Genomic DNA, 22,507 nt, shown 5'->3' on the forward strand with positions numbered 1-22,507 from the left:
CAGCTGATGAGCCATGATAAAGTGATGTTAAATCCCACTCACTCACATGCTCTGTGACCTTGTGGGTTTCACCTTAGTGGTAAATGTCAACAACTTGTGTCACATTAGGCTTTCCTCTAACACTAAGCTGACATGCTGTGATATAGTATGTGTGAATGGCTCTAAGACGCTTTTAGCAATATTCCAGCAATAAAACGTTGGGCACTACAGTATTGAGCTTCACGCATTGTACCCATGTGGTGAGTGAGTGAGTGAGTGAGTGAGTGAGTGAGTGAGTGAGTGAGTGAGTGAGTGAGTGAGTGAGTGAGTGAGTGAGTGAGTGAGTGAGTGAGTGAAAGAGTGAAAGAGTGAAACGCCGCTTTTATCAGTATTCCAGTTATATCATGGAGGAAAGTGATGTAGGTCTCAGACATTTACCACTTCGGTGAAACCCATGACCAGAGGTATGGTGCTGACAAATCTAGAAACATAATAGTGGCGACCGGGATTCGAACCCACAAACATCGGTTTCTGGCGTGACCAAGGGATGCAACTCTGCACAGTGAATCACGGCACCTTAGAAGATTGGGGCACCCATGGCTTTTTTACCCAAGTGGGGAACGAATTTGGGCCAACGGTGTGACAAGTGACTGGGCTATCAATAGGCTACCAGCACTAATATATCTGAATACTGCTGAAAGTGAGACAGATCTCACTCATCCCAACCGTCTTACATTCACTCCACAGTGAGAGCAGTAGCCTTCACACAGGGGAGATAACCCTACCTCCTTGATGTACTCTTCCTGCTCCTCCTTGAGGGTCAGCTCTATAAAGATCTGCTGCAGTTTCTCGTTGCAGTAGTTGATGATGAACTGCTCAAAGCTGTTGTGCTGGGAACAAACAGACAAAGCTTGATGTGAAGGTCAGAAATATTGATGTTACATAACAGTGGTCTGCTAAATAGAACATATGATGAACAACCCTGTAAACAATCTCTAAACATTTTCAAATTATTGGTCAACCAAACTCTCACCACCACAAAGGAATATTGATCTCACCTGTGACACTTTGAAACGATAGACATCACCCCCACCCCTCTAACAGATTCTATTATCTGCCTTGGAATTCCTTGAAACTTTTGATCTTAACGGAAACATCTCACACTCAAAACTACCACGCACTCCCACACAAGTCTCTCATCTCACCTGGAAGACCTCGAAGCCGTAGATATCCAGCACTCCCATCACCTTGGTCTTCACTTTCTTCTTCACCTGTACATACAACATCAGTCCGTTAACCAAGTGGAGAGCACAAGCAGTGAAGAAGCAGTGCCAGATGTACCATCACCCTCACCGTCACCCTCCCCCCAGCATCACCCTCACCTTCACCATCATCACCCTACCCCCCACCATCACCCTCACCATCATCACCGTACCCCCCACCATCACCCTCACCATCATCACCGTACCCCCCACCATCACCCTCACCATCATCACCCTACCCCCCACCATCACCCTCACCATCATCACCGTACCCCCCACCATCACTGTCACCTTCACCATCATCACTGTAACCCCCACCATCACCGTCACCTTCATCATCACCCTACCCCCACCCTCCCCACCACCATCAGCACCGTCACCTTCCCCCTCATCCAGATCGTCACCATGACCTTCACCATCACACTCCTCCCCGACCGTCACCCTCGCCATCGTAACCATCACCATTACCTTCACTATCACCATCACCATCAACATCACCATCATCGTCACCATCCCCATCACTACCACCTTCACCATCATCACCTTCAGTTAGGCCACCACTGAGACAAAGACACAGCTGTCAACTATTACTTGACATGACTATAACAGGATAACCTCCTTTTGATAATATACTTATCTCCGCTAAATAATCCTCTAAAATGACTTTTTTAAAATTGCATAATGCTTGTGGGCAGGGGTCCGGAAACCGTCATATGCGCCGGATGTCCGATTGGGAATCTCAAATGTCCGTTTTAAAATATTGCTTACCGGACATTTTAAAAAGTATTGTCCGGACATTCTTAAATTTTGACCGGACATGATCAACAGTTAGGACTGAGCAGCTTCTGTCTGCAGTTGCAACACAATGAAGATTAACTACACTGACAAGCTTTGTTTGTTTTGATTGCTGTAAATACATCGTACCTACATGATAGTCCAATCGGTCAATCACTGTAATAGGCAATAAACTGAGTTGACACTGATTAATGGAGGATTAATTACTGAGAACATCTTGTTAATTTGAGTGAAAGGTGTTTACAACTGTACATTAATACCTTGCATCATCGATGTACCTCATTATCCTCACAATGCTACGATACGTAACCTCAGACAAGAAGCGAAAGCGTGACGACAGCCAGTCGACCGATGCAGATCAGTCGAGCGGATCTGCCAAACCCTCAAAGTCTGGACGATCATTTTGTAAGTCGTGGCTAAGGACTTTCACTTGGTTGACATACAATGAGGATTTGCAGATTTTATTGTTTTCAAGAGCTAGTCATATATTGAATCTTGATTGACCGCCATTTTGCTTTCTCGGACGATCGATATCCAATTTTTTTATGGTCAATAAATAAGTACAGATGAACAAAGTATTCAAATAACTATTGCTATCAACGATATTTTAGTATTTGTGATTAAATTATCTGTCTTGTTTTTAAAAAAATCTTTAGTTTAAAAAAAAAAAAATTCCCGTGAGGTCACGTGATAACCAAATATGGGATAATAGTCTCGATCCAAATGTTACAACGCGTACACTTCAGCAGACTCATGAATATAACTCATGAATATTAATTAGACCGTTCACTACGTTAACAGATCGTTATTATAACAGAAACAAACGTATGTTTTCCATGTAAATCTAAAATGATATTATTTGTTATTAATTGTCCGGTGAATTAAACAATTTAAATTGAAACAATTCATAATTCATCATATTATGAATACGTAAACTTGTAATGTGTGTGAAAAGTCGTACTAAAATACGCTATTTAAAGGGGGCGTGGCCTAAATGCAAATGTCCGATTGGGATTTTAAATTTTCCGGACCCCTGCTTGTGGGTACATCACCTTGATACTGTCGTTGATCCTCTGGACCAGCCAGCTAAACATCCTACTGTACAGAGCCTTGCACAGGGCATCTCGGGCGTAGAATGCCTGCAACAGCAACACAACATGGTTTAACAACCATAGTCTGCAATATAATAATCTAACTGGACCACTGGTTTACAGCATCAGCAACAAAGTGAAACATTGTACAAACGAGATGCAATACTGGGGACCTATTCACTCATGGAAACCCTATGGGGTCCATACAAGTAGCCTGTCCTACCATCCCGATTTCCTTCATGACTCTTCCCCTGGGCAATCAAACCAGTCACCAATTGTCATTTAAATGTAAATAAAATACACAACCGTAGAACCTGTGGAATGTCGCCTGTTGTCAATGATGTAGCAATATTAGCATAAATTTAACATGACACTTCGACAACAGGAACTCCCACATGCAGCAATGACATGTGATTGGCACAATGCTTACGTCCCCTGTGTTGAGATCAGTTTTGACTTTGTCTCCACGAACTTCCACTGTACGCTGAGTCAGGGCTGCTGATAAGGTCTGGGCAGAGCACTCCAGCAGTTCACACACTTCGGACACCTCTGTTGACAGACAAGACAGGGATATAACACAGAGCATTCACGTTGCTGGGGGATAACAGTGATATTGCCGGGATCTACATATATGCTAACAATAAGGACCAGGTGCCCTTGTACAGAGCAATCTCAGCACCATCAGGTGATCGTAACTCCCATACCTTAACATAGACTTGCTACAGTCATAGCACTAAGGTAATTTTGTACAATGGCACCCCGGGCTGAGGAAAATCGGACAGTCATAGCTTGAGTTGATCATGAATCATTCAGACACACCTTGAAGTTTCTAATGTTGGATAATCTAAAAGTTAAAAGCCAAATTACATGGAGACAATGTCTCACAAATGGCACTCATTACAATTTCAAGACCTGAACAAAAAATGGGCAAAGCACAGTGAATCAAACTGCCCTATTAACTATTACTCTCAGAAAGCTGACACTTGCAGTGTATATGCCAGGGCATTGTGTCACATCCGGCACAGAGCATTGTGTCACATTCTGTCCAGGGTATTATGTCACATCCGGCCTAGGGCATTGTGTCACATTCGGAACAGGGTATTGTGTCACATCTGACCCAGGGCATTGTGTCACATCTGGCACAGGGCATTGTGTCACATCCGGCCCATCCACATCCAACATTTACAAACCTTGTGTGCTGCCAATATCGCATCCGTCGGTGCCGTCGTCGTTGCCCTTGTGGTGGAAGGTGATGTTCCCCAGCTTGAGGATTGTGGCCACCAGCTGCAGCACACCCATCACTTCCTTCTCCTGGAAGCCGATTACCTTCATCCCATTCTGTGGACATCAACAGTCAGCGTGACATCTCAACAAACACAACAGCAGTTTACTGGCAAATTGTATCAAGAAGAGTCTACTGAGTCAAGAACAGGCCTTGGACACAAGCATGAGGTACTGGGGGATGGACCTTGGACACAAGCAAGAGGTACTGGGGGATGGACCTTGGACACAAGCATGAGGTACTGGGGGATGGGCCTTGGACACAAGCAAGAGGTACTGGGGGATGGACACAAGCATGAGGTACTGGGGGATAGGCCTTGGACACAAGCATGAGGTACTGGGGGATGGGCCTTGGACACAAGCATGAGGTACTGGGGGATGGACACAAGCATGAGGTACTGGGGGATGGACACAAGCATGAGGTACTGGGGGATGGGCCTTGGACACAAGCATGAGGTTGTGGCAGAGAGACCTTGGACACAAGCTTGAGGTACTGGGGGATGGACCTTTGACACATGCATGAGGTACTGGGGGATGGACCTTGGACACAAGCGTGGGTTACTGGGGGATGGACCTTGGACACAAGTATGAGGTACTTGGGGATGGACCTTGGACACAAGCATGAGGTACTGGGTGATAGGCCTTGGACACAAGCATGGGGTACTGGGGGATGGACCTTGGACACAAGCGTGGGGTACTGGCAGAGAGACCTTGGACACAAGCATGAGGTACTGGGGGATGGACCTTGGACACAAGCATGAGGTACTGGGTGATAGGCCTTGGACACAAGCATGGGGTACTGGGGGATGGACCTTGGACACAAGCGTGGGGTACTGGCAGAGAGACCTTGGACACAAGCATGAGGTACTGGGGGATGGACCTTGGACGCAAGCATGAGGTACTGGGGGATAGGCCTTGGACACAAGCGTGAGGTACTGGGGGATGGACCTTGGACACAAGCATGAGGTACTGGGTGATAGGCCTTGGACACAAGCATGGGGTACTGGGGGATGGACCTTGGACACAAGCGTGGGGTACTGGCAGAGAGACCTTGGACACAAGCATGAGGTACTGGGGGATGGACCTTGGACGCAAGCATGAGGTACTGGGGGATAGGCCTTGGACACAAGCGTGAGGTACTGGGGGATGGACCTTGGACACAAGCATGAGGTACTGGCAGAGAGACCTTGGACACAAGCATGAGGTACTGGCAGAGAGACCTTGGACACAAGCATGAGGTACTGGGGGATGGACCTTGGACACAAGCATGAGGTACTGGGGGATGGACCTTGGACACAAGCGTGGGGTACTGGGGGATGGACCTTGGGCACAAGCGTGGGGTACTGGGGGATGGACACAAGCAGGAGGTACTGGGGGATGGACACAAGCACGAGGTACTGGGGGATGGACCTTGGACACAAGCATGGGGTACTGGGGGATTGACACAAGCACGAGGTACTGGGGGATGGACCTTGGACACAAGCGTGGGGTACTGGGGGATGGACACAAGCACGAGGTACTGGGGGATGGACCTTGGACACAAGTGTGGGATACTGGGGGATGGACACAAGGGTGGGATACTGCTCTGCTCTACTGTTGACTGGTCAAATCAGTTGAAACAGATAGACATACCCTGATTGAATGGAAGTTCTCACTGTCATTTATTGCAGGGACGTTAAAACATCCGCTCTTGTTGAGAAACTCATAGCTGTTGTGGTCACTTGTCAGCTTCAAGCTCTCTGAAACAGGAAATACATGGTCAATGTGGGTGGACATGGACACTAGTAAATGTCATACACAAGTTATACACCAAAAAGGCCTGAGGGAGTCAAGATTGTTGTCAAAATAACGTAAGAGATTGATTTACCTAGCAGTGCGGGTTCTGCTCCACTCAGCAGCTGGTAGAAGATGTGGAAACTGCGCTCCCCTGGTCCTTGGGCGGCCACTCTCGACTGAAAACATCATGAGAACAGTTACACACTGTTCAAACCATTGAGGGTTCCAACAAATAAATCTGTTCCAACAAGGAGCTGCTTAATGGCTGAATACACATCAAGTCATAGTTCAAGTCATCCATCATACAAACAAATGCCTTATCATATTAAAGATATTTCTTTACAGTATTACTTGTGAGTGAAAATATATAAGGGAAGCATCTGAGTGAGTGAGTTGGGTTTAACGCTGCTTTTAACAGTATTCCAGTCATATCACGGCGTGTCAGCTTAATGTGGGAGGAAAGCCCAAGGTGATGCAGGTCTCAGACGTTTACCACTTCGGTGAAACCCACGAGCACGGGTATGGTGCTGACAAACCTAGAAACATAATCGGGGCGAACCTGGATTCGAACCCACAATCATAGGTTTCTGGCGTGCCTAAGGTACGCAACTCTGCACAGCGAATCGCGGCGCCTTAGACGACTGGGCCACCCGTGCCCCCGGGAAGCATCTGAAGTTAAACCTATAGTGCCAACTGGTGCATTAAAGAGACATCTAGCAAGCACCATAGTGAAACCTATAGTGCCAACTGATGCATTAAAGAGACATCTAGCAAGCACCATAGTGAAACCTATAGTACCAACTGATGCATTAAAGAGACATCTAGCAAGCACCATAGTGAAACCTATAGTACCAACTGATGCATTAAAGAGACATCTAGCAAGCACAATAGTGAAACCTATAGTACCAACTGATGCATTAAAGAGACATCTAGCAAGCACCATAGTGAAACCTAAAGTACCAACTGATGCATTAAAGAGACATCTAGCAAGCATCATAGTGAAACCTATAGTACCAACTGATGCATTAAAGAGACATCTAGCAAGCACCATAGCGAAACCTATAGTACCAACTGATGCATTAAAGAGACATCTAGCAAGCATCATAGTGAAACCTATAGTACCAACTGATGCATTAAAGAGACATCTAGCAAGCACCTGAAGTAAAACCTATAGTATCAACTGGTGCATTAACGAGACATCTAGCAAGCACCTGAAGTAAAACCTATAGTATCAACTGGTGCATTAACGAGACATCTAGCAAGCACCTGAAGTAAAACCTATAGTATCAACTGGTGCATTAACGAGACATCTAGCAAGCACCATAGTGCACCAACTTTTGCATTAACGAGACATCTAGCACACACCTGAAGTAAAACCTATAGTATCAACTGGTGCATTAACGAGACATCTAGCAAGCACCTGAAGTAAAACCTATATGTCAACTGGTGCATTAACGAGACATCTAGCAAGCACCTGAAGTAAAACCTATAGTATCAACTGGTGCATTAACGAGACATCTAGCAAGCACCATAGTGCACCAACTGGTGCATTAACGAGACATCTAGCAAGCACCTGAAGTAAAACCTATAGTATCAACTGGTGCATTAACGAGACATCTAGCAAGCACCTGAAGTAAAACCTATAGTATCAACTGGTGCATTAACGAGACATCTAGCAAGCACCTGAAGTAAAACCTATAGTATCAACTGGTGCATTAACGAGACATCTAGCAAGCACCTGAAGTAAAACCTATAGTATCAACTGGTGCATTAACGAGACATCTAGCAAGCACCATAGTGCACCAACTGGTGCATTAACGAGACATCTAGCAAGCACCTGAAGTAAAACCTATAGTATCAACTGGTGCATTAACGAGACATCTAGCAAGCACCATAGTGCACCAACTGGTGCATTAACGAGACATCCAGCAAGCACCATAGTGCACCAACTTTTGCATTAACGAGACATGTAGCACACACCTGAAGTAAAACCTATAGTATCAACTGGTGCATTAACGAGACATCTAGCAAGCACCATAGTGCACCAACTGGTGCATTAACGAGACATCTAGCAAGCACCTGCTATTGCAGTGTCTCTCAAGTGGCTTTAACTTACCTTTTCAAGCAAGTCTGTTGTGTTCCAAGGTCATGAAACAAAGAAAAGTCCAACAGTGCATTAGGCGAGGTCAACATCAGTATCAGATTCCAGTACTTCACCTAGTGTTACAGCTATGTAACAGCGGCCTGTAAATCAAGTCTGGACTAGACAAACCTGTCAGTGACATTATGAGCAGCAATCCACAGTCAGGGCATGATGATGCACTATAAACTAAGTCAGCGAGCCTGATCTACTGAGTCGCCTTGTACAACAAGCAGTTCTTGCTGGGGACCAATTCTAACACAGATTCCCCACGTGGAACTACTCATGTGTAGTTGATCTAATCACATCATGTTAGGGCTGGGATGGGTAACTCGGGTACCCTGGTCGGGTGGGTACTGGGTAGGACCTGAGTACCTGCAGGACTACCCGGACCCATGGTTAGTCACGTGGTATATTGTTTAATGACAAAAACCATCTAGCACTCTATGATTACACTACAAGTCACTAATGTTAGCATTTCTTTCTGACTACGCACCCATACCTTCTAACTTTTCATATGGTTGAATAAAGATATAACTTAAGTCAACTTCAGTGTATGCATCACCAGATTGTTTTGCCAGAGCTATCGAACATTTTGTACCCATGTCTGGAGACCTACAGTGTGTACCCGGGTTGGGTCTGGTAATAGAGGGGTTGGTACCCGTGTTGTACATTTGGACTTGTCCCAGCCCTACATCATGTCATTTCACCTACTTTTGATACTTCAAGATTGCAATTTTTCTGTTTATAAAATCAGTATGACACACAGGCAAGTATAATAATCTCTATATATTACACCAATTAGTCAATCATATCTCAGCACATCAATATCACTGCATAATGCCCTGAAGACACTGACTCTAAGTGCATATGTACTTACAGTTTGTTATGACTCCACCGATGGGGTCCCCCTTAAAGTCAAACTCTATGTCCATGTACTTCCCCTGGCAAACACAAACAAACCTCCATCATGGGGGTGTGGCAATCAGCTGACAGGTAAGGTACATACAATTCTGCTGTCAGCACTATTCCAGCTATGTCACAGAAACCTGTAACTATTGGAGTCTGAAAGTGACTGCAATCATAAGTCATGACCCCCACCATAAGGGCACAATTTGCTTGTTTGTTTGTTTATTTGATTATTGTTAAACACTGCACTCAGCAATATGCCAGCTATATGACGGCGGTCTGTAAAGAATCGAGTCTCAACCAGACAATCCTGTGATTGACATCATGAGCATCGATCTACGCAATTGGGATACGATGACATGTATCAATAAAGTCAGCAAGCCTGACCACCCAATCCTGTAAGTCGCCTCTTATGAGAAGCATAGTCACCAGTTACAGCAAGCATGGGTTGCTGAAGACCTATTCTCTTCCCAGATTTTCATGGGTCCAGCAGGGCATGATGACAGAAACAGCCACATCACACTCCCACCCCATCACTTGCAACAACTAGCTTGGGGTACTGGGGAATCCCTGAGGGTGTCTGTATTAGTTGTCATACAACCATACTCTCCGAGTGGTGAGGAGAAATAGGATTTAACATTAAAACAAGAATGTTCGAACCCCGGACCTTCCGCTCTCCTGGCAGAAGCTCCACCATGAGACCACGGAGAGTGAGTGAGTTAATGGTGATCATCATGTCCTGGTATATCGTCAGAGGTAACTGATCAATGAGAAGCTGTATTAATACACAGATTAATGATATATTGGAAGAATGACAGTGTCAATCTTCCGTGGAGATCACGTGCACATCTGCCTGTTATTACTGTAACACACAAGAAATCTGTAGTTCTATCAGATGATTGGCTATGTGGACTTCGTCACAATGTCAAATTGCTGACAAGAGTAATGGCAAACAGGGCACAATGTTACATCTTCACTGTTCTCTCTCCATGAGTTACTTCCCTTGATAAGTACATACTTTGCGGAGCTTGACACTGAGGCATACTGTCAGTGTAAATGGAACAATATAATGCCCTGACCCTTCCTGTGTACTTACAAATCTGGAGGAGTTGTCATTCCTGGTAGTCTTGGCGTTACCAAAAGCTGAAAGTCAAATGTGGAAAATGTACTTCGGAATACTTTTACTCTTCGGCTGACAGATTGTACAAATATCGAGAATAAACTTTGATACATGTAAGTTTGATTGCTACAATTCTTAAAGCATATACTAGACAAAAGATGGCATTAATAGAGTAATTAACATACATAATATTATCAGAACAAATATGAAGAAGATAATTGACTGTTGCTAACAAGTATGATGTTATTTCATTAAAGGGAGTATTCATCATTAATATGTCTAAAAGTGGAAATATCAGTTATAACCTTCAAGGACAGGACAAGCCCACCTCTGCTTACCTTCAAGGACAGGACAAGTCTTCCTCTGCTTACCTTCAAGGACAGGACAAGTCTTCCTCTGCTTACCTTCAAGGACAGGACAATTCTACCTCTGCTTACCTTCAAGGACAAGACAAGTCTTCCTCTTCTTACCTTTAAAGACAGGACAAGTATGCTTCTGCTTACCTTCAAGGACAGGACAAGCCTACCTCTGCTTACCTTCAAGGACAGGACAAGCCTACTTCTGCTTACCTTCAAGGACAGGACAAGTCTTCCTCTGCTTACCTTCAAGGACAGGACAAGCCTACCTCTGCTTACCTTCAAGGACAGGACAAGCCTACCTCTGCTTACCTTCAAGGACAGGACAAGCCTACCTCTGCTTACCTTTAAAGACAGGACAAGTATGCCTCTGCTTACCTTTAAAGACAGGACAAGCCTACCTCTGCTTACCTTCAAGGACAGGACAAGCCTACCTCTGCTTACCTTCAAGGACAGGACAAGCCTACCTCTGCTTACCTTCAAGGACAGGACAAGCCTACCTCTGCTTACCTTCAAGGACTGGGTTTGACTGCAGCAGCTGTTCCTTGACTCGGTCAATGTCCTGTCCCTTCCCAGACACCTCCGCAACATACTGCATGATCACCTTGCTGGCCTCTGCAACACCACATACATCGATTCATTAGTCACATGTTCAGTACACACACAGCCAAAATACACATTGCATAATAACATCACTATACTATCACTGTACCATTTTTGGTCATCATCTGGTCATTATAAAGGGGGCATCGATAGCACTGTGCAACTGTTTTAACTCTACAGTGTCTACCCACTATAATGTCTACTCACTCTTTCCTCCACTGTATCTACCCACTCATTTCTCAACTGTGTCTACCCCTCATATCCCTCTATGATGTCTAACCACTCGTCCCTTTATATGGTAAACTATGGTTATAATGAACTTAAAGGGACAACTAATTTTGGTTTGTTATAACCATAGTTGGTTATAACCATTTCCACTATCAGACATTATAGATCAAGTCATGTGATCGCAACAGATCACTGTTATAAGCATGTTCATTAAAACAAAGTTTACTGTAATATCTATCCACTTGTTCTCCCCTCTATAATATCTCCCAACTCATCCCTCAAATATGTCTACCCACTCATCTCTCAACGATGTCTACCCACTCATCTCTCTATGATGTCTACCCTCTCATCTCTCAACGATGTCTACCCTCTCATCCCTCTATGATGTCTACCCTCTCACCTCTCTATGATGTCTACCCTCTCATCCCTCTAAGATGTCTACCCCCTCATCTCTCTATGATGTCTACCCTCTCATCTCTCTATGTCTACCCTCTCATCCCTCTATGATGTCTACCCTCTCATCCCTCTATGATGTCTACCCTCTCATCTCTGTATGATGTCTACCCTTTCATCTCTGTATGATGTCTACCCTCTCATCTCTCTATGATGTCTACCCTCTCATCCCTCTATGATGTCTACCCTCTCATCTCTCTATGATGTCTACCCTCTCATCTCTGTATGATGTCTACCCACTCATCTCTCTACAATGTCTCCCAACTCATCTCTCAACGATGTCTACCCACTCCTCCCTCTAAGATGTCTACCCACTCATCTCTCAACGATGTCTACCCTCTCATCTCTCTACGATGTCTCTCAACTCATCTCTCAACTATGTCTACCCTCTCGTCCCTCTATGATGTCTCCCAACTCATCTCTCAACGATGTCTACCCACTCCTCCCTCAAAGATGTCTACCCACTCATCTCTCAACGATGTCTACCCACTCATCTCTCTATGATGTCTACCCTCTCATCCCTCTAAGATGTCTACCCTCTCATCTCTCTACGATGTCTACCCTCTCATCCCTCTATGATGTCTACCCTCTCATCTCTCTATGATGTCTACCCTCTCATCTCTCTATGATGTCTACCCTCTCATCTCTCTACGATGTCTACCCTCTCATCTCTCTACGATGTCTACCCTCTAATCCCTCTATGATGTCTACCCTCTCATCCCTCTATGATGTCTACCCTCTCATCTCTCTATGATGTCTACCCTCTCATCTCTCTACGATGTCTACCCTCTCATCTCTCTACGATGTCTACCCTCTAATCCCTCTATGATGTCTACCCTCTCATCTCTCTATGATGTCTACCCTCTCATCTCTGTATGATGTCTACCCTCTCATCTCTCTATGATGTCTACCCTCTCATCCCTCTATGATGTCTACCCTCTCATCTCTCTATGATGTCTACCCTCTCATCTCTGTATGATGTCTACCCACTCATCTCTCTACGATGTCTCCCAACTCATCTCTCAACGATGTCTACCCACTCCTCCTTCTATGATGTCTCCCAACTCATCTCTCAACGATGTCTACCCACTCCTCCCTCTAAGATGTCTACCCACTCATCTCTCAACGATGTCTACCCTCTCATCTCTCTACGATGTCTCCCAACTCATCTCTCAATGATGTCTACCCTCTCGTCCCTCTATGATGTCTACCCTCTCATCTCTCAACGATGTCTACCCTCTCATCTCTCTATGATGTCTACCCACTCATCACTATACGATGTCTACCCTCTCATCTCTCTAAGATGTCTACCCACTCCTCCCTCTAAGATGTCTACCCACCAGTTTTGCCGGAGCCGCTCTCCCCGGAGATGATGATACACTGGTCCAGGTTTCTGTCCCGCATCGACCGGTAGGCGTCATCAGCAATGGCATATCTGGGGAAACAATAGATAAATCTAAAAACAACTCTGACAAAGGAATCATCACGGTGTGCATATATCCTTGTATCCATGGTATAAGTGTGTGCATACAGGGATGGGTTATATATCCTTGTATACAGGGATGGGTTATATATCCTTGTATCCATGGTATATGCATGTGCATACAGGGATGGGTTATATATCCTTGTATCCATGGTATATGCGTGTGCATACAGAGATGGGTTATATATCCTTGTATCCATGGTATAGGCATGTGCATACAGAGATGGGTTATATATCCTTGTATCCATGGTATAGGCATGTGCATACAGAGATGGGTTATATATCATTGTATCCATGGTATAGGCATGTGCATACAGAGATGGGTTATATATCCTTGTATCCATGGTATAGGCATGTGCATACAGAGATGGGTTATATATCCTAGTATCCATGGTATAGGCATGTGCATACAGAGATGGGTTATATATCCTTGTATCCATGGTATAGGCATGTGCATACAGAGATGGGTTATATATCCTTGTATCCATGGTATAGGCATGTACATACATGGACTGGTTATTAATCATCCCAAACTCATCTCAAACTGGATCCCACAGGAGATATCGCTTGGGTGAGATCAAACAATATCTACATGAGGGATGATCACAGGGATGGGTTACATATCCTTGTATCTATGGTATAAGTGTGTGAATACAGGGACCGGTTATATTAGCATACATACAAGGTGTGTATATCAGGCTTTTACTGAACGCAAAATATTACATCCAGTTGGCATACAAATTGGGAACAGACGAAAACATTTTATATTGTGGGTAATATATTCTCTAATGGATGATTATCTTTTTTAATGGTTATGTGAATAAATGAAAGGTGAAACAATTAAGTGACACCAAATGGTAGGTGTGGCAGAAACCAGTCAAATACATGGGAGGTAGACCAAACACGAGTTCCACATCATGGTAGAAGGGCAGACGCTTAGTTCCACATCAGGGCTGACAGGACAGACACTTAGTTCTACACCAGGGCTGTCAGGACAGACACTTAGTTCCACATCAGGGTAGAAGGGCAGATACTTAGTTCCACTTCAGGGCTGTCAGGGCAGGTACATAGTTCTACACCAGGGTAGAAGGGCAGACGCTTAGTTCGACATCAGGGCTGTCAGGACAGATACTTAGTTCTACATCAGGGTAGAAGGGCAGATACTTAGTTCCACTTCAGGGCTGTCAGGACAGACACTTAGTTCCACATCAGGGTAGAAGGGCAGATACTTAGTTCCACTTCAGGGCTGTCAGGACAGACACTTAGTTCCACATCAGGGTAGAAGGGCAGATACTTAGTTCCACTTCAGGGCTGTCAGGGCAGGTACATAGTTCTACACCAGGGTAGAAGGGCAGACGCTTAGTTCGACATCAGGGCTGTCAGGACAGATACTTAGTTCTACATCAGGGCTGACAGAGCAGATACTTAGTTCCACATCAGGGCTGACAGGGCAGATACTTAGTTCCACATCAGGGCTGTCAGGACAGACACTTAGTTCCACATCAGGGCTGTCAGGACAGACACTTAGTTCTACATCAGGGTAGAAGGGCAGATACTTAGTTCCACTTCAGGGCTGTCAGGGCAGGTACATAGTTCTACATCAGGGCTGTCAGGGCAGGTACTTAGTTCCACATCAGGGCTGTCAGGGCAGATACTTAGTTCTACATCAGGGCTGACAGGGCAGGTACTTAGTTCCACATCAGGTCTGTCAGGGCAGGTACTTAGTTCCACATCAGGGCTGTCAGGGCAGATACTTAGTTCTACATCAGGGTAGAAGGGCAGGTACTTAGTTCCACATCAGGTCTGTCAGGGCAGGTACTTAGTTCCACATCAGGGCTGTCAGGGAAGATACTTAGTTCTACATCCGGGTAGAAGGGCAGATACTTAGTTCTACATCAGGGCTGACAGGGCAGATATTTAGTTCCACATCAGGTCTGTCAGGACAGACACTTAGTTCCACATCAGGGTAGAAGGGCAGATATTTAGTTCCACTTCAGGGCTGTCAGGGCAGGTACATAGTTCTGCATCAGGGCTGTCAGGGCAGATACTTAGTTCTGCATCAGGGCTGTCAGGGCAGATACTTAGTTCTACATCAGGTCTGTCAGGGCAGATACTTAGTTCTACATCAGGGCTGACAGGGCAGATACTTAGTTCTACATCAGGTCTGTCAGGGCAGGTACTTAGTTCTACATCAGGGCTGACAGGGCAGATACTTAGTTCTACATCAGGGCTGTCAGGGCAGGTACTTAGTTCTACATCAGGTCTGTCAGGGCAGGTACTTAGTTCCACATCAGGGCTGTCAGGGCAGGTACTTAGTTCTACATCAGGTCTGTCAGGGCAGGTACTTAGTTCCACATCAGGGCTGTCAGGGCAGATACTTAGTTCCACATCAGGGCTGTCAGGGCAGATACTTAGTTCCATATTAGGGCTTACAGGGCAAATACTTAGTTCCACATCAGGGCTGATAGGGCAGATACTTAGTTCTACATCAGGGCTGACAGGGCAGATACTTAGTTCTACATCAGGGCTGTCAGGGCAGGTACATAGTTCTACATCAGGGCTGACAGGGCAGATACTTAGTTCCACATCAGGGCTGTCAGGGCAGATACTTAGTTCCATATTAGGGCTTACAGGGCAAATACTTAGTTCCATATCAGGGCTGATAGGGCAGATACTTAGTTCTACATCAGGGCTGTCAGGGCAGGTACTTAGTTCTACATCAGGTCTGTCAGGGCAGGTACTTAGTTCCACATCAGGGCTGTCAGGGCAGATACTTAGTTCCACATCAGGGCTGTCAGGGCAGATACTTAGTTCCATATTAGGGCTTACAGGGCAAATACTTAGTTCCATATCAGGGCTGATAGGGCAGATACTTAGTTCTACATCAGGGCTGACAGGGCAGATACTTAGTTCTACATCAGGGCTGTCAGGGCAGGTACATAGTTCTACATCAGGGCTGACAGGGCAGATACTTAGTTCCACATCAGGGCTGTCAGGGCAGATACTTAGTTCCATATTAGGGCTTACAGGGCAAATACTTAGTTCCATATCAGGGCTGATAGGGCAGATACTTAGTTCTACATCAGGGCTGTCAGGGCAGGTACTTAGTTCTACATCAGGTCTGTCAGGGCAGGTACTTAGTTCCACATCAGGGCTGTCAGGGCAGATACTTAGTTCCACATCAGGGCTGTCAGGGCAGATACTTAGTTCCATATTAGGGCTTACAGGGCAAATACTTAGTTCCATATCAGGGCTGATAGGGCAGATACTTAGTTCTACATCAGGGCTGACAGGGCAGATACTTAGTTCTACATCAGGGCTGTCAGGGCAGGTACATAGTTCTACATCAGGGCTGACAGGGCAGATACTTAGTTCCACATCAGGGCTGTCAGGGCAGATACTTAGTTCCATATTAGGGCTTACAGGGCAAATACTTAGTTCCATATCAGGGCTGATAGGGCAGATACTTAGTTCTACATCAGGGTAGAAGGGCAGACGCTTAGTTCTACGACAGGGCTGTCAGGACAGACACTTAGTTCTACATCAGGGCTGACAGGGCGGATGCTTAGTTCTATATCAGGGCTGACAGGACAGACACTTAGTTCTACATCAGGGTAGAAGGGCACTGCTGTTGGGCTCAGGATTATATACCGCCTTCATTCCCTTTAACCCATAAACAATTATCTGCTAAATATACCCACAGGGCTATAAATGGCTATTAATGGCTTGACTTGGATTCCTCTAGATAAGGTGGCATACCTCCGGGCACTGCTTGCTACAGCATGAACACCCTGCCTCAACAGAAACTCTATCCATCCAACTTACTACACACTGTCCTGGCTCCCCGGCCTGGCTGTCTAGTTAACCTGAGTGCCTGACTGATACAGTGCTACTGCTTGGTAGTATGATCCCAACAAAACAACACTTAATAGCATGTATTTTCCTATTAAAAGACGTGGCACTTGTCCCTCCATCCATCTCCAATCCAACTCACCCCCCCCCCCCCCTTCCATTTTCGTAAACTCTCTCCCCCCTCACTCTCCCAACCCAACTTCTCCCACCCCAGCTCATCACTGCCCCTACCCTGACCTGCCACTATCCACCACCCTGACCTGCCTCTATCCATCATTGCCCCTCCCTCCCTCCACCACCCTGACCTGCCTCTGTCCATCACTGACCCTCCCTCCCTCCCTCCACCACCCTGACCTGCTTCTATCCATCACTGACCCTCCCTCCTCCCACCCCCTTGACCTGCCTCTATCCATCACTGCCCCTCCCTCCTTCCACCACCCTGACCTGCTTCTGTCCATCACTGACCCTCCCTCCACCACCTTGACATGCCCCTGTCCATCTCTGACCCACACTCCCTCCCTCCACCACCCTGACCTGCCTCAGTCCATCTCTGACACACCCTCCCTCCCTCCATCACCCTGAACCGCCCCTATCCATCTCTGACCCATCCTCCCTCCCTCCACCACCCTGACCTGCCCCTATCCATCTCTGACCCTCCCTCCCTCCACCACCCTGACCTAGTATGATCCCAACAAAACAACACTTAATAGCATGTATTTTCCTATTAAAAGACGTGGCACTTGTCCCTCCATCCATCTCCAATCCAACTCACCCCCCCCCCCCCTTCCATTTTCGTAAACTCTCTCCCCCCTCACTCTCCCAACCCAACTTCTCCCACCCCAGCTCATCACTGCCCCTACCCTGACCTGCCACTATCCACCACCCTGACCTGCCTCTATCCATCATTGCCCCTCCCTCCCTCCACCACCCTGACCTGCCTCTGTCCATCACTGACCCTCCCTCCCTCCCTCCACCACCCTGACCTGCCTCTATCCATCACTGCCCCTCCCTCCTTCCACCCCCTTGACATGCCTCTATCCATCACTGCCCCTCCCTCCTTCCACCACCCTGACCTGCTTCTGTCCATCACTGACCCTCCCTCCACCACCCTGACATGCCCCTGTCCATCTCTGACCCACCCTCCCTCCCTCCACCACCCTGACCTGCCTCAGTCCATCTCTGACACACCCTCCCTCCCTCCATCACCCTGACCCGCCCCTATCCACCTCTGACCCTCCCTCCCTCCACCACCCTGACCTGCCCCTATCCATCTCTGACCCTCCCTCCCTCCACCACCCTGACCTGCCCCTATCCATCTCTGACCCTCCCTCCCTCCACCAACCTGACCTGCCCCTATCCATCACCATCATCACCAGCCCAGTTTGTATACTCTTCTCTTATCTGGGAGTACACAGATCAACATCAATATTTAGCCTGACCCCTCAGCTAACCTCCAACACAACAAGGCCTGGACAGCATTACTACTCTCTCTCACACATTCTTCACATACACCTCTCTCTACTAGCCAGGAAGGGAACACACAGGGCACCTGTCAGAGCTGGGTGGGTGTGTGTCCTGCTGTCCCCACACCCCTGTCTTAGCATGAAAGATGACACTAATCAGTGAAGATACTCAGCTGGAATATCTGCATGAAAAATGGTAACTTGAAGATTTATCAACTGAAAAAAGATATCCTTTCATTCATGATGTCCACAATGCCACCTTTATTAAATAGTTCTTGTTACTACTCAAATATTATCAGCTTCGACATATAGCCCTAAGCACCCGATCTATACCGCAGAGTCATGTTTGCACCCACCCCTTCCAACTTTCTCCCCCCCCCCCCCCCCCCCACTGCCTACCCTGACCCAGGATATGTCCCCTGCCCTAAACCAGCTCCTGCTGTGCACATGTTGAGTGTGTAGTCTGGGGACCTGAGAGGCTGAGATCATATTTTCCTCATCCCAACCCATTCAATATTTGGCAAGATGACGTTGTGACCACCATGGCCTTGTTCCCTCAACAAACACACATTGTGTATGCTGCTGGGATTGACAAGGATATAAATCAGGCTCTCAACATCATTTGGTTGCCATAGTGAAGTGAAAAATTAAAGCCAGACCTTTCCTCTTGCACTCTGGGCTGCTGAGGGGTAGGTAGGGGTGGGGGATGTGAGATGTGGGAGTAAGACGAAGTCTTCAAACCCCACAGCCCCATGTGTAGCTAAGAAGGGATGTGTAAAGGAAACACAGAATGGGGAGGGGTTGGGTGGGGATGGAAGGTCAGGAGGAGTAAGGCAGGCTTTTCAGACATTGGGTGAGTTTCGGGAGCCCCACTAGTCAGTCTCCCAGACCGTAGAGAACAAATACACAAATGAATCCATCTCAAGTCTAGAATAATTTGGCCAGTCTAGATTGCCTCATTTCTAGTCTGAAATAAAGCATTGTTCTGGGCTCCATCTGGATAATATTTTTCATTTGGTAGATATGTAGTTTGAAATAAGATAATTTTATTTCTGTGAGAAAATGCCAGGCAGGGCCCAAGATGTTGATAATGAAGACGGTGTAGAGAGACTTGGGCAGCACAAGAGGTAAGGTCAGGGGGATGTGCTGAGCCCTATGTGGTGAGGAAGGTGCAAGGGAGGTACAGGGGAGGGGTTTGATGGGGGGTGTCAAGTGGAGGGGGTGGCAGTGTGAACTGAGCCAGTTACACACGTGGCTCAGTTTATGGCACCAACTGTATCTATTCTGGACCTTGAGACAGGAATAGACCTGGCGCATCTCAACTCTTTGAAGCAGGACAATGATATCAAACTATCTACGAAACTAATCTGAAGCCATGCCATGTTTTTTATCACAGACAGATAGCTTGCAGCTTCCAGGACACTCATCACTGATAGTGCACGTGTTACACAAGCAACACTCTCAAGCTGCAGCTAGGGAGAACACACAGTCTTGTGGAGGAAACTTTCATAGAGTGAGGTGATTAATAGATTCATCAAAAAGCTGTACACTGTGGGGAACATCACATCTGTCAACGCTGGCTACTGTCTTACTCTTTCTGGCTAACTTTCTTCTAACCCATCAAACACTGCCACTCAAACTCTGTCAAGGACAACCTGGAGCACTTGCAGGAGATAATCAATAATGCTGGTACACTCTACCAAATAGTCATCGGCTAATGGTACGCATGTTTATGTCTCTATATATGTTGATATGCAAGAACCTGGCAGTGAGTGAGTGAGTGAGTGAGTGAGTGAGTGGGTGGGTGGGTGGGTGGGTGGGTGGGTGGGTGAGTGAGTGAGTGAGTGAGTGAGTGAGTGAGTGAGTGAGTGAGTGAGTGAGTGAGTGAGTGAGTGAGTGAGTGAGTGAGTGTGAGTGAGTGAGTGGGTGAGTGAGTAGATAAGTGAGTGGAGAAGTGAGTGAGTGGTTGGTTGGTTGAGGGAGCAAGTGAAGACTGTTTAATGCTCAGTCAGCAATATATGCCAGCCATTTCAAGATTATAGGGCTCGAGTCTGGTTGAGGCCCACCAGTGGCATGATCCAGCCCTAGGGTCATGTATACCCTAGTAACATAGTAACTGACCGACCCTCATCTTGTCAGGCTTATGTCACCAGCAAGGGGCGTTGGGAACCTATTCTTCACCCAAACACATTCTCCTTCAAATAGCACTGGGTGCCGTTGTACAAAGCGATCTTTGCACTAAGGTGATCCTAACTCCCATACTTTAACATAGACTTACGACAATCGTAGCACTAAGGTTGTTACGTACAACAGGCCCCTGGTCTCTGGACTTGCAGACAAGAGCGGCCATGTCTTACATCCCCCTGGCCTGGTGAGCGCTCTTGTGCAGCAATACTCTGGTGAAATCAATTCCAGCTGCACCAAGAACAAGTCCAGCAGTGGTCTGTATTCCTGATCAACAGAGCTCCAGATAACTTTTTCAGCAATTGAGTTTTTACTCTAGGGTTTCTATTTTAATTGGGTTATTACATTTTGTCAATGGGTAACCAATATTTTCTTACTCATCTATTCATAACTTTATTGGGTTTTTCCCAAATCTAGTGAACATTTTAAGATTTTAAAAAAATGAAATAATGTTTTAGATGTATATAACTGTTTTAAATATATAGGCTTGACTCAGAAAGTAAATTAGCTTGTAATTATGTTGATGAAATTAGCTCCCTTGAACGCATGCTGAAAAAGCTTCATTGGGTATTGACGGGTGCTGTTTTTATACATTTGAGTTTTTCATTTAATGCATGCATTTCTGTACATAAGTTAATTAAAAGTAATTGGGTTTTGAATATTTGGAGGGGGGGGAGGGGGGTATTTTACGTAAATACGCTGCTTATCTGTAGCTCTAGATTAATAAAGTCAGTCCCACTTTCTCCCCACCACATTACTACCAGAGTTTAGTACTTCATGTTACTTCACTCGTTTACTTGATTCCACTGCTAGCCAGAACATCAATAAACAGATACAGCCAGAACATCAATAAACAGATACAGCCATAACATCAATAAACAGATACTGCCAGAACATCAATAAACAGATACAGCCATTGCCTCCACTACCAGCCAGGATACAGTTGTGCATGTCTCGGTACACATTTGGTGAGACGATGAGAAGTCTGCACAACTAATGACTTTCTGTTTGTGAGCCAGATCAGTCTTAACTGGGTAAAAAATGGAAACAAATAAATAGAGGATATTTGTCTTTTCTTGTCAAACAGCATGTTTATCTCATCGAGTGACCTGCTCCATTGATGAGAGGCGCAGCCAAGAGTGAAAATGTCAACTTCTAGAGGTCGTGAGATGCAATAAACAAGCAATTTGACAAGAAAAAACAAATATTTCTATTTTTATTATGTATTTTCTTGATTGATATTAATGATCTTCTGAAGAAAACCATTGTGTCACTGAGGTACACTGAAAGTAGTTCCGGCATTATAAGGGTAACGCTATTTTTCAGGGCATTATCATTTACAGAAACCGGAGGTCTTCCATTAACTGCCCGACGAAGGAGGGCAGTTGAAAAGACTGATGGCTTCTGCAAATAATAATGCCCTGAAAAAGTGTGTTACCGTTATTATAGCTAAAATGGATGGAATTTGTTATCAAATAAACAGAAACAACAATATTGGCTTTGAAACATTTACTGCCATCAACACAAACGTC

At 45.8% G+C, this 22,507-nt stretch overlaps 1 protein-coding gene across 1 annotated transcript in view; it reads right to left on the reverse strand.

Annotated features, from left to right (window-relative positions):
* Nucleotides 1–16,887, reverse strand: part of LOC124114743 (unconventional myosin-Ib-like) — a 43,884-nt gene extending 26,997 nt beyond the window's left edge. Inside the window, exons 1-13 of the mRNA XM_048380504.1 lie at nucleotides 15,437–16,887; nucleotides 13,334–13,428; nucleotides 11,220–11,324; nucleotides 10,330–10,376; nucleotides 9,205–9,268; nucleotides 8,301–8,314; nucleotides 6,276–6,360; nucleotides 6,041–6,147; nucleotides 4,318–4,465; nucleotides 3,558–3,676; nucleotides 3,089–3,175; nucleotides 1,185–1,250; nucleotides 765–869 (exon numbers count right to left, since the gene is read on the reverse strand). Of these exons, the coding sequence (XP_048236461.1) occupies nucleotides 765–869; nucleotides 1,185–1,250; nucleotides 3,089–3,175; nucleotides 3,558–3,676; nucleotides 4,318–4,465; nucleotides 6,041–6,147; nucleotides 6,276–6,360; nucleotides 8,301–8,314; nucleotides 9,205–9,268; nucleotides 10,330–10,376; nucleotides 11,220–11,324; nucleotides 13,334–13,428; nucleotides 15,437–16,887 (2,493 nt within the window). The remainder of the gene's footprint in view (nucleotides 1–764; nucleotides 870–1,184; nucleotides 1,251–3,088; nucleotides 3,176–3,557; nucleotides 3,677–4,317; nucleotides 4,466–6,040; nucleotides 6,148–6,275; nucleotides 6,361–8,300; nucleotides 8,315–9,204; nucleotides 9,269–10,329; nucleotides 10,377–11,219; nucleotides 11,325–13,333; nucleotides 13,429–15,436) is intronic.
* Nucleotides 16,888–22,507: the final 5,620 nt, after the last annotated feature.

Source organism: Haliotis rufescens, unplaced genomic scaffold (genome assembly GCF_023055435.1).
Source record: "Haliotis rufescens isolate VD_foot unplaced genomic scaffold, xgHalRufe1.0.p SCAF_31, whole genome shotgun sequence".
In the NCBI taxonomy this organism is placed as follows: domain Eukaryota; kingdom Metazoa; phylum Mollusca; class Gastropoda; order Lepetellida; family Haliotidae; genus Haliotis; species Haliotis rufescens.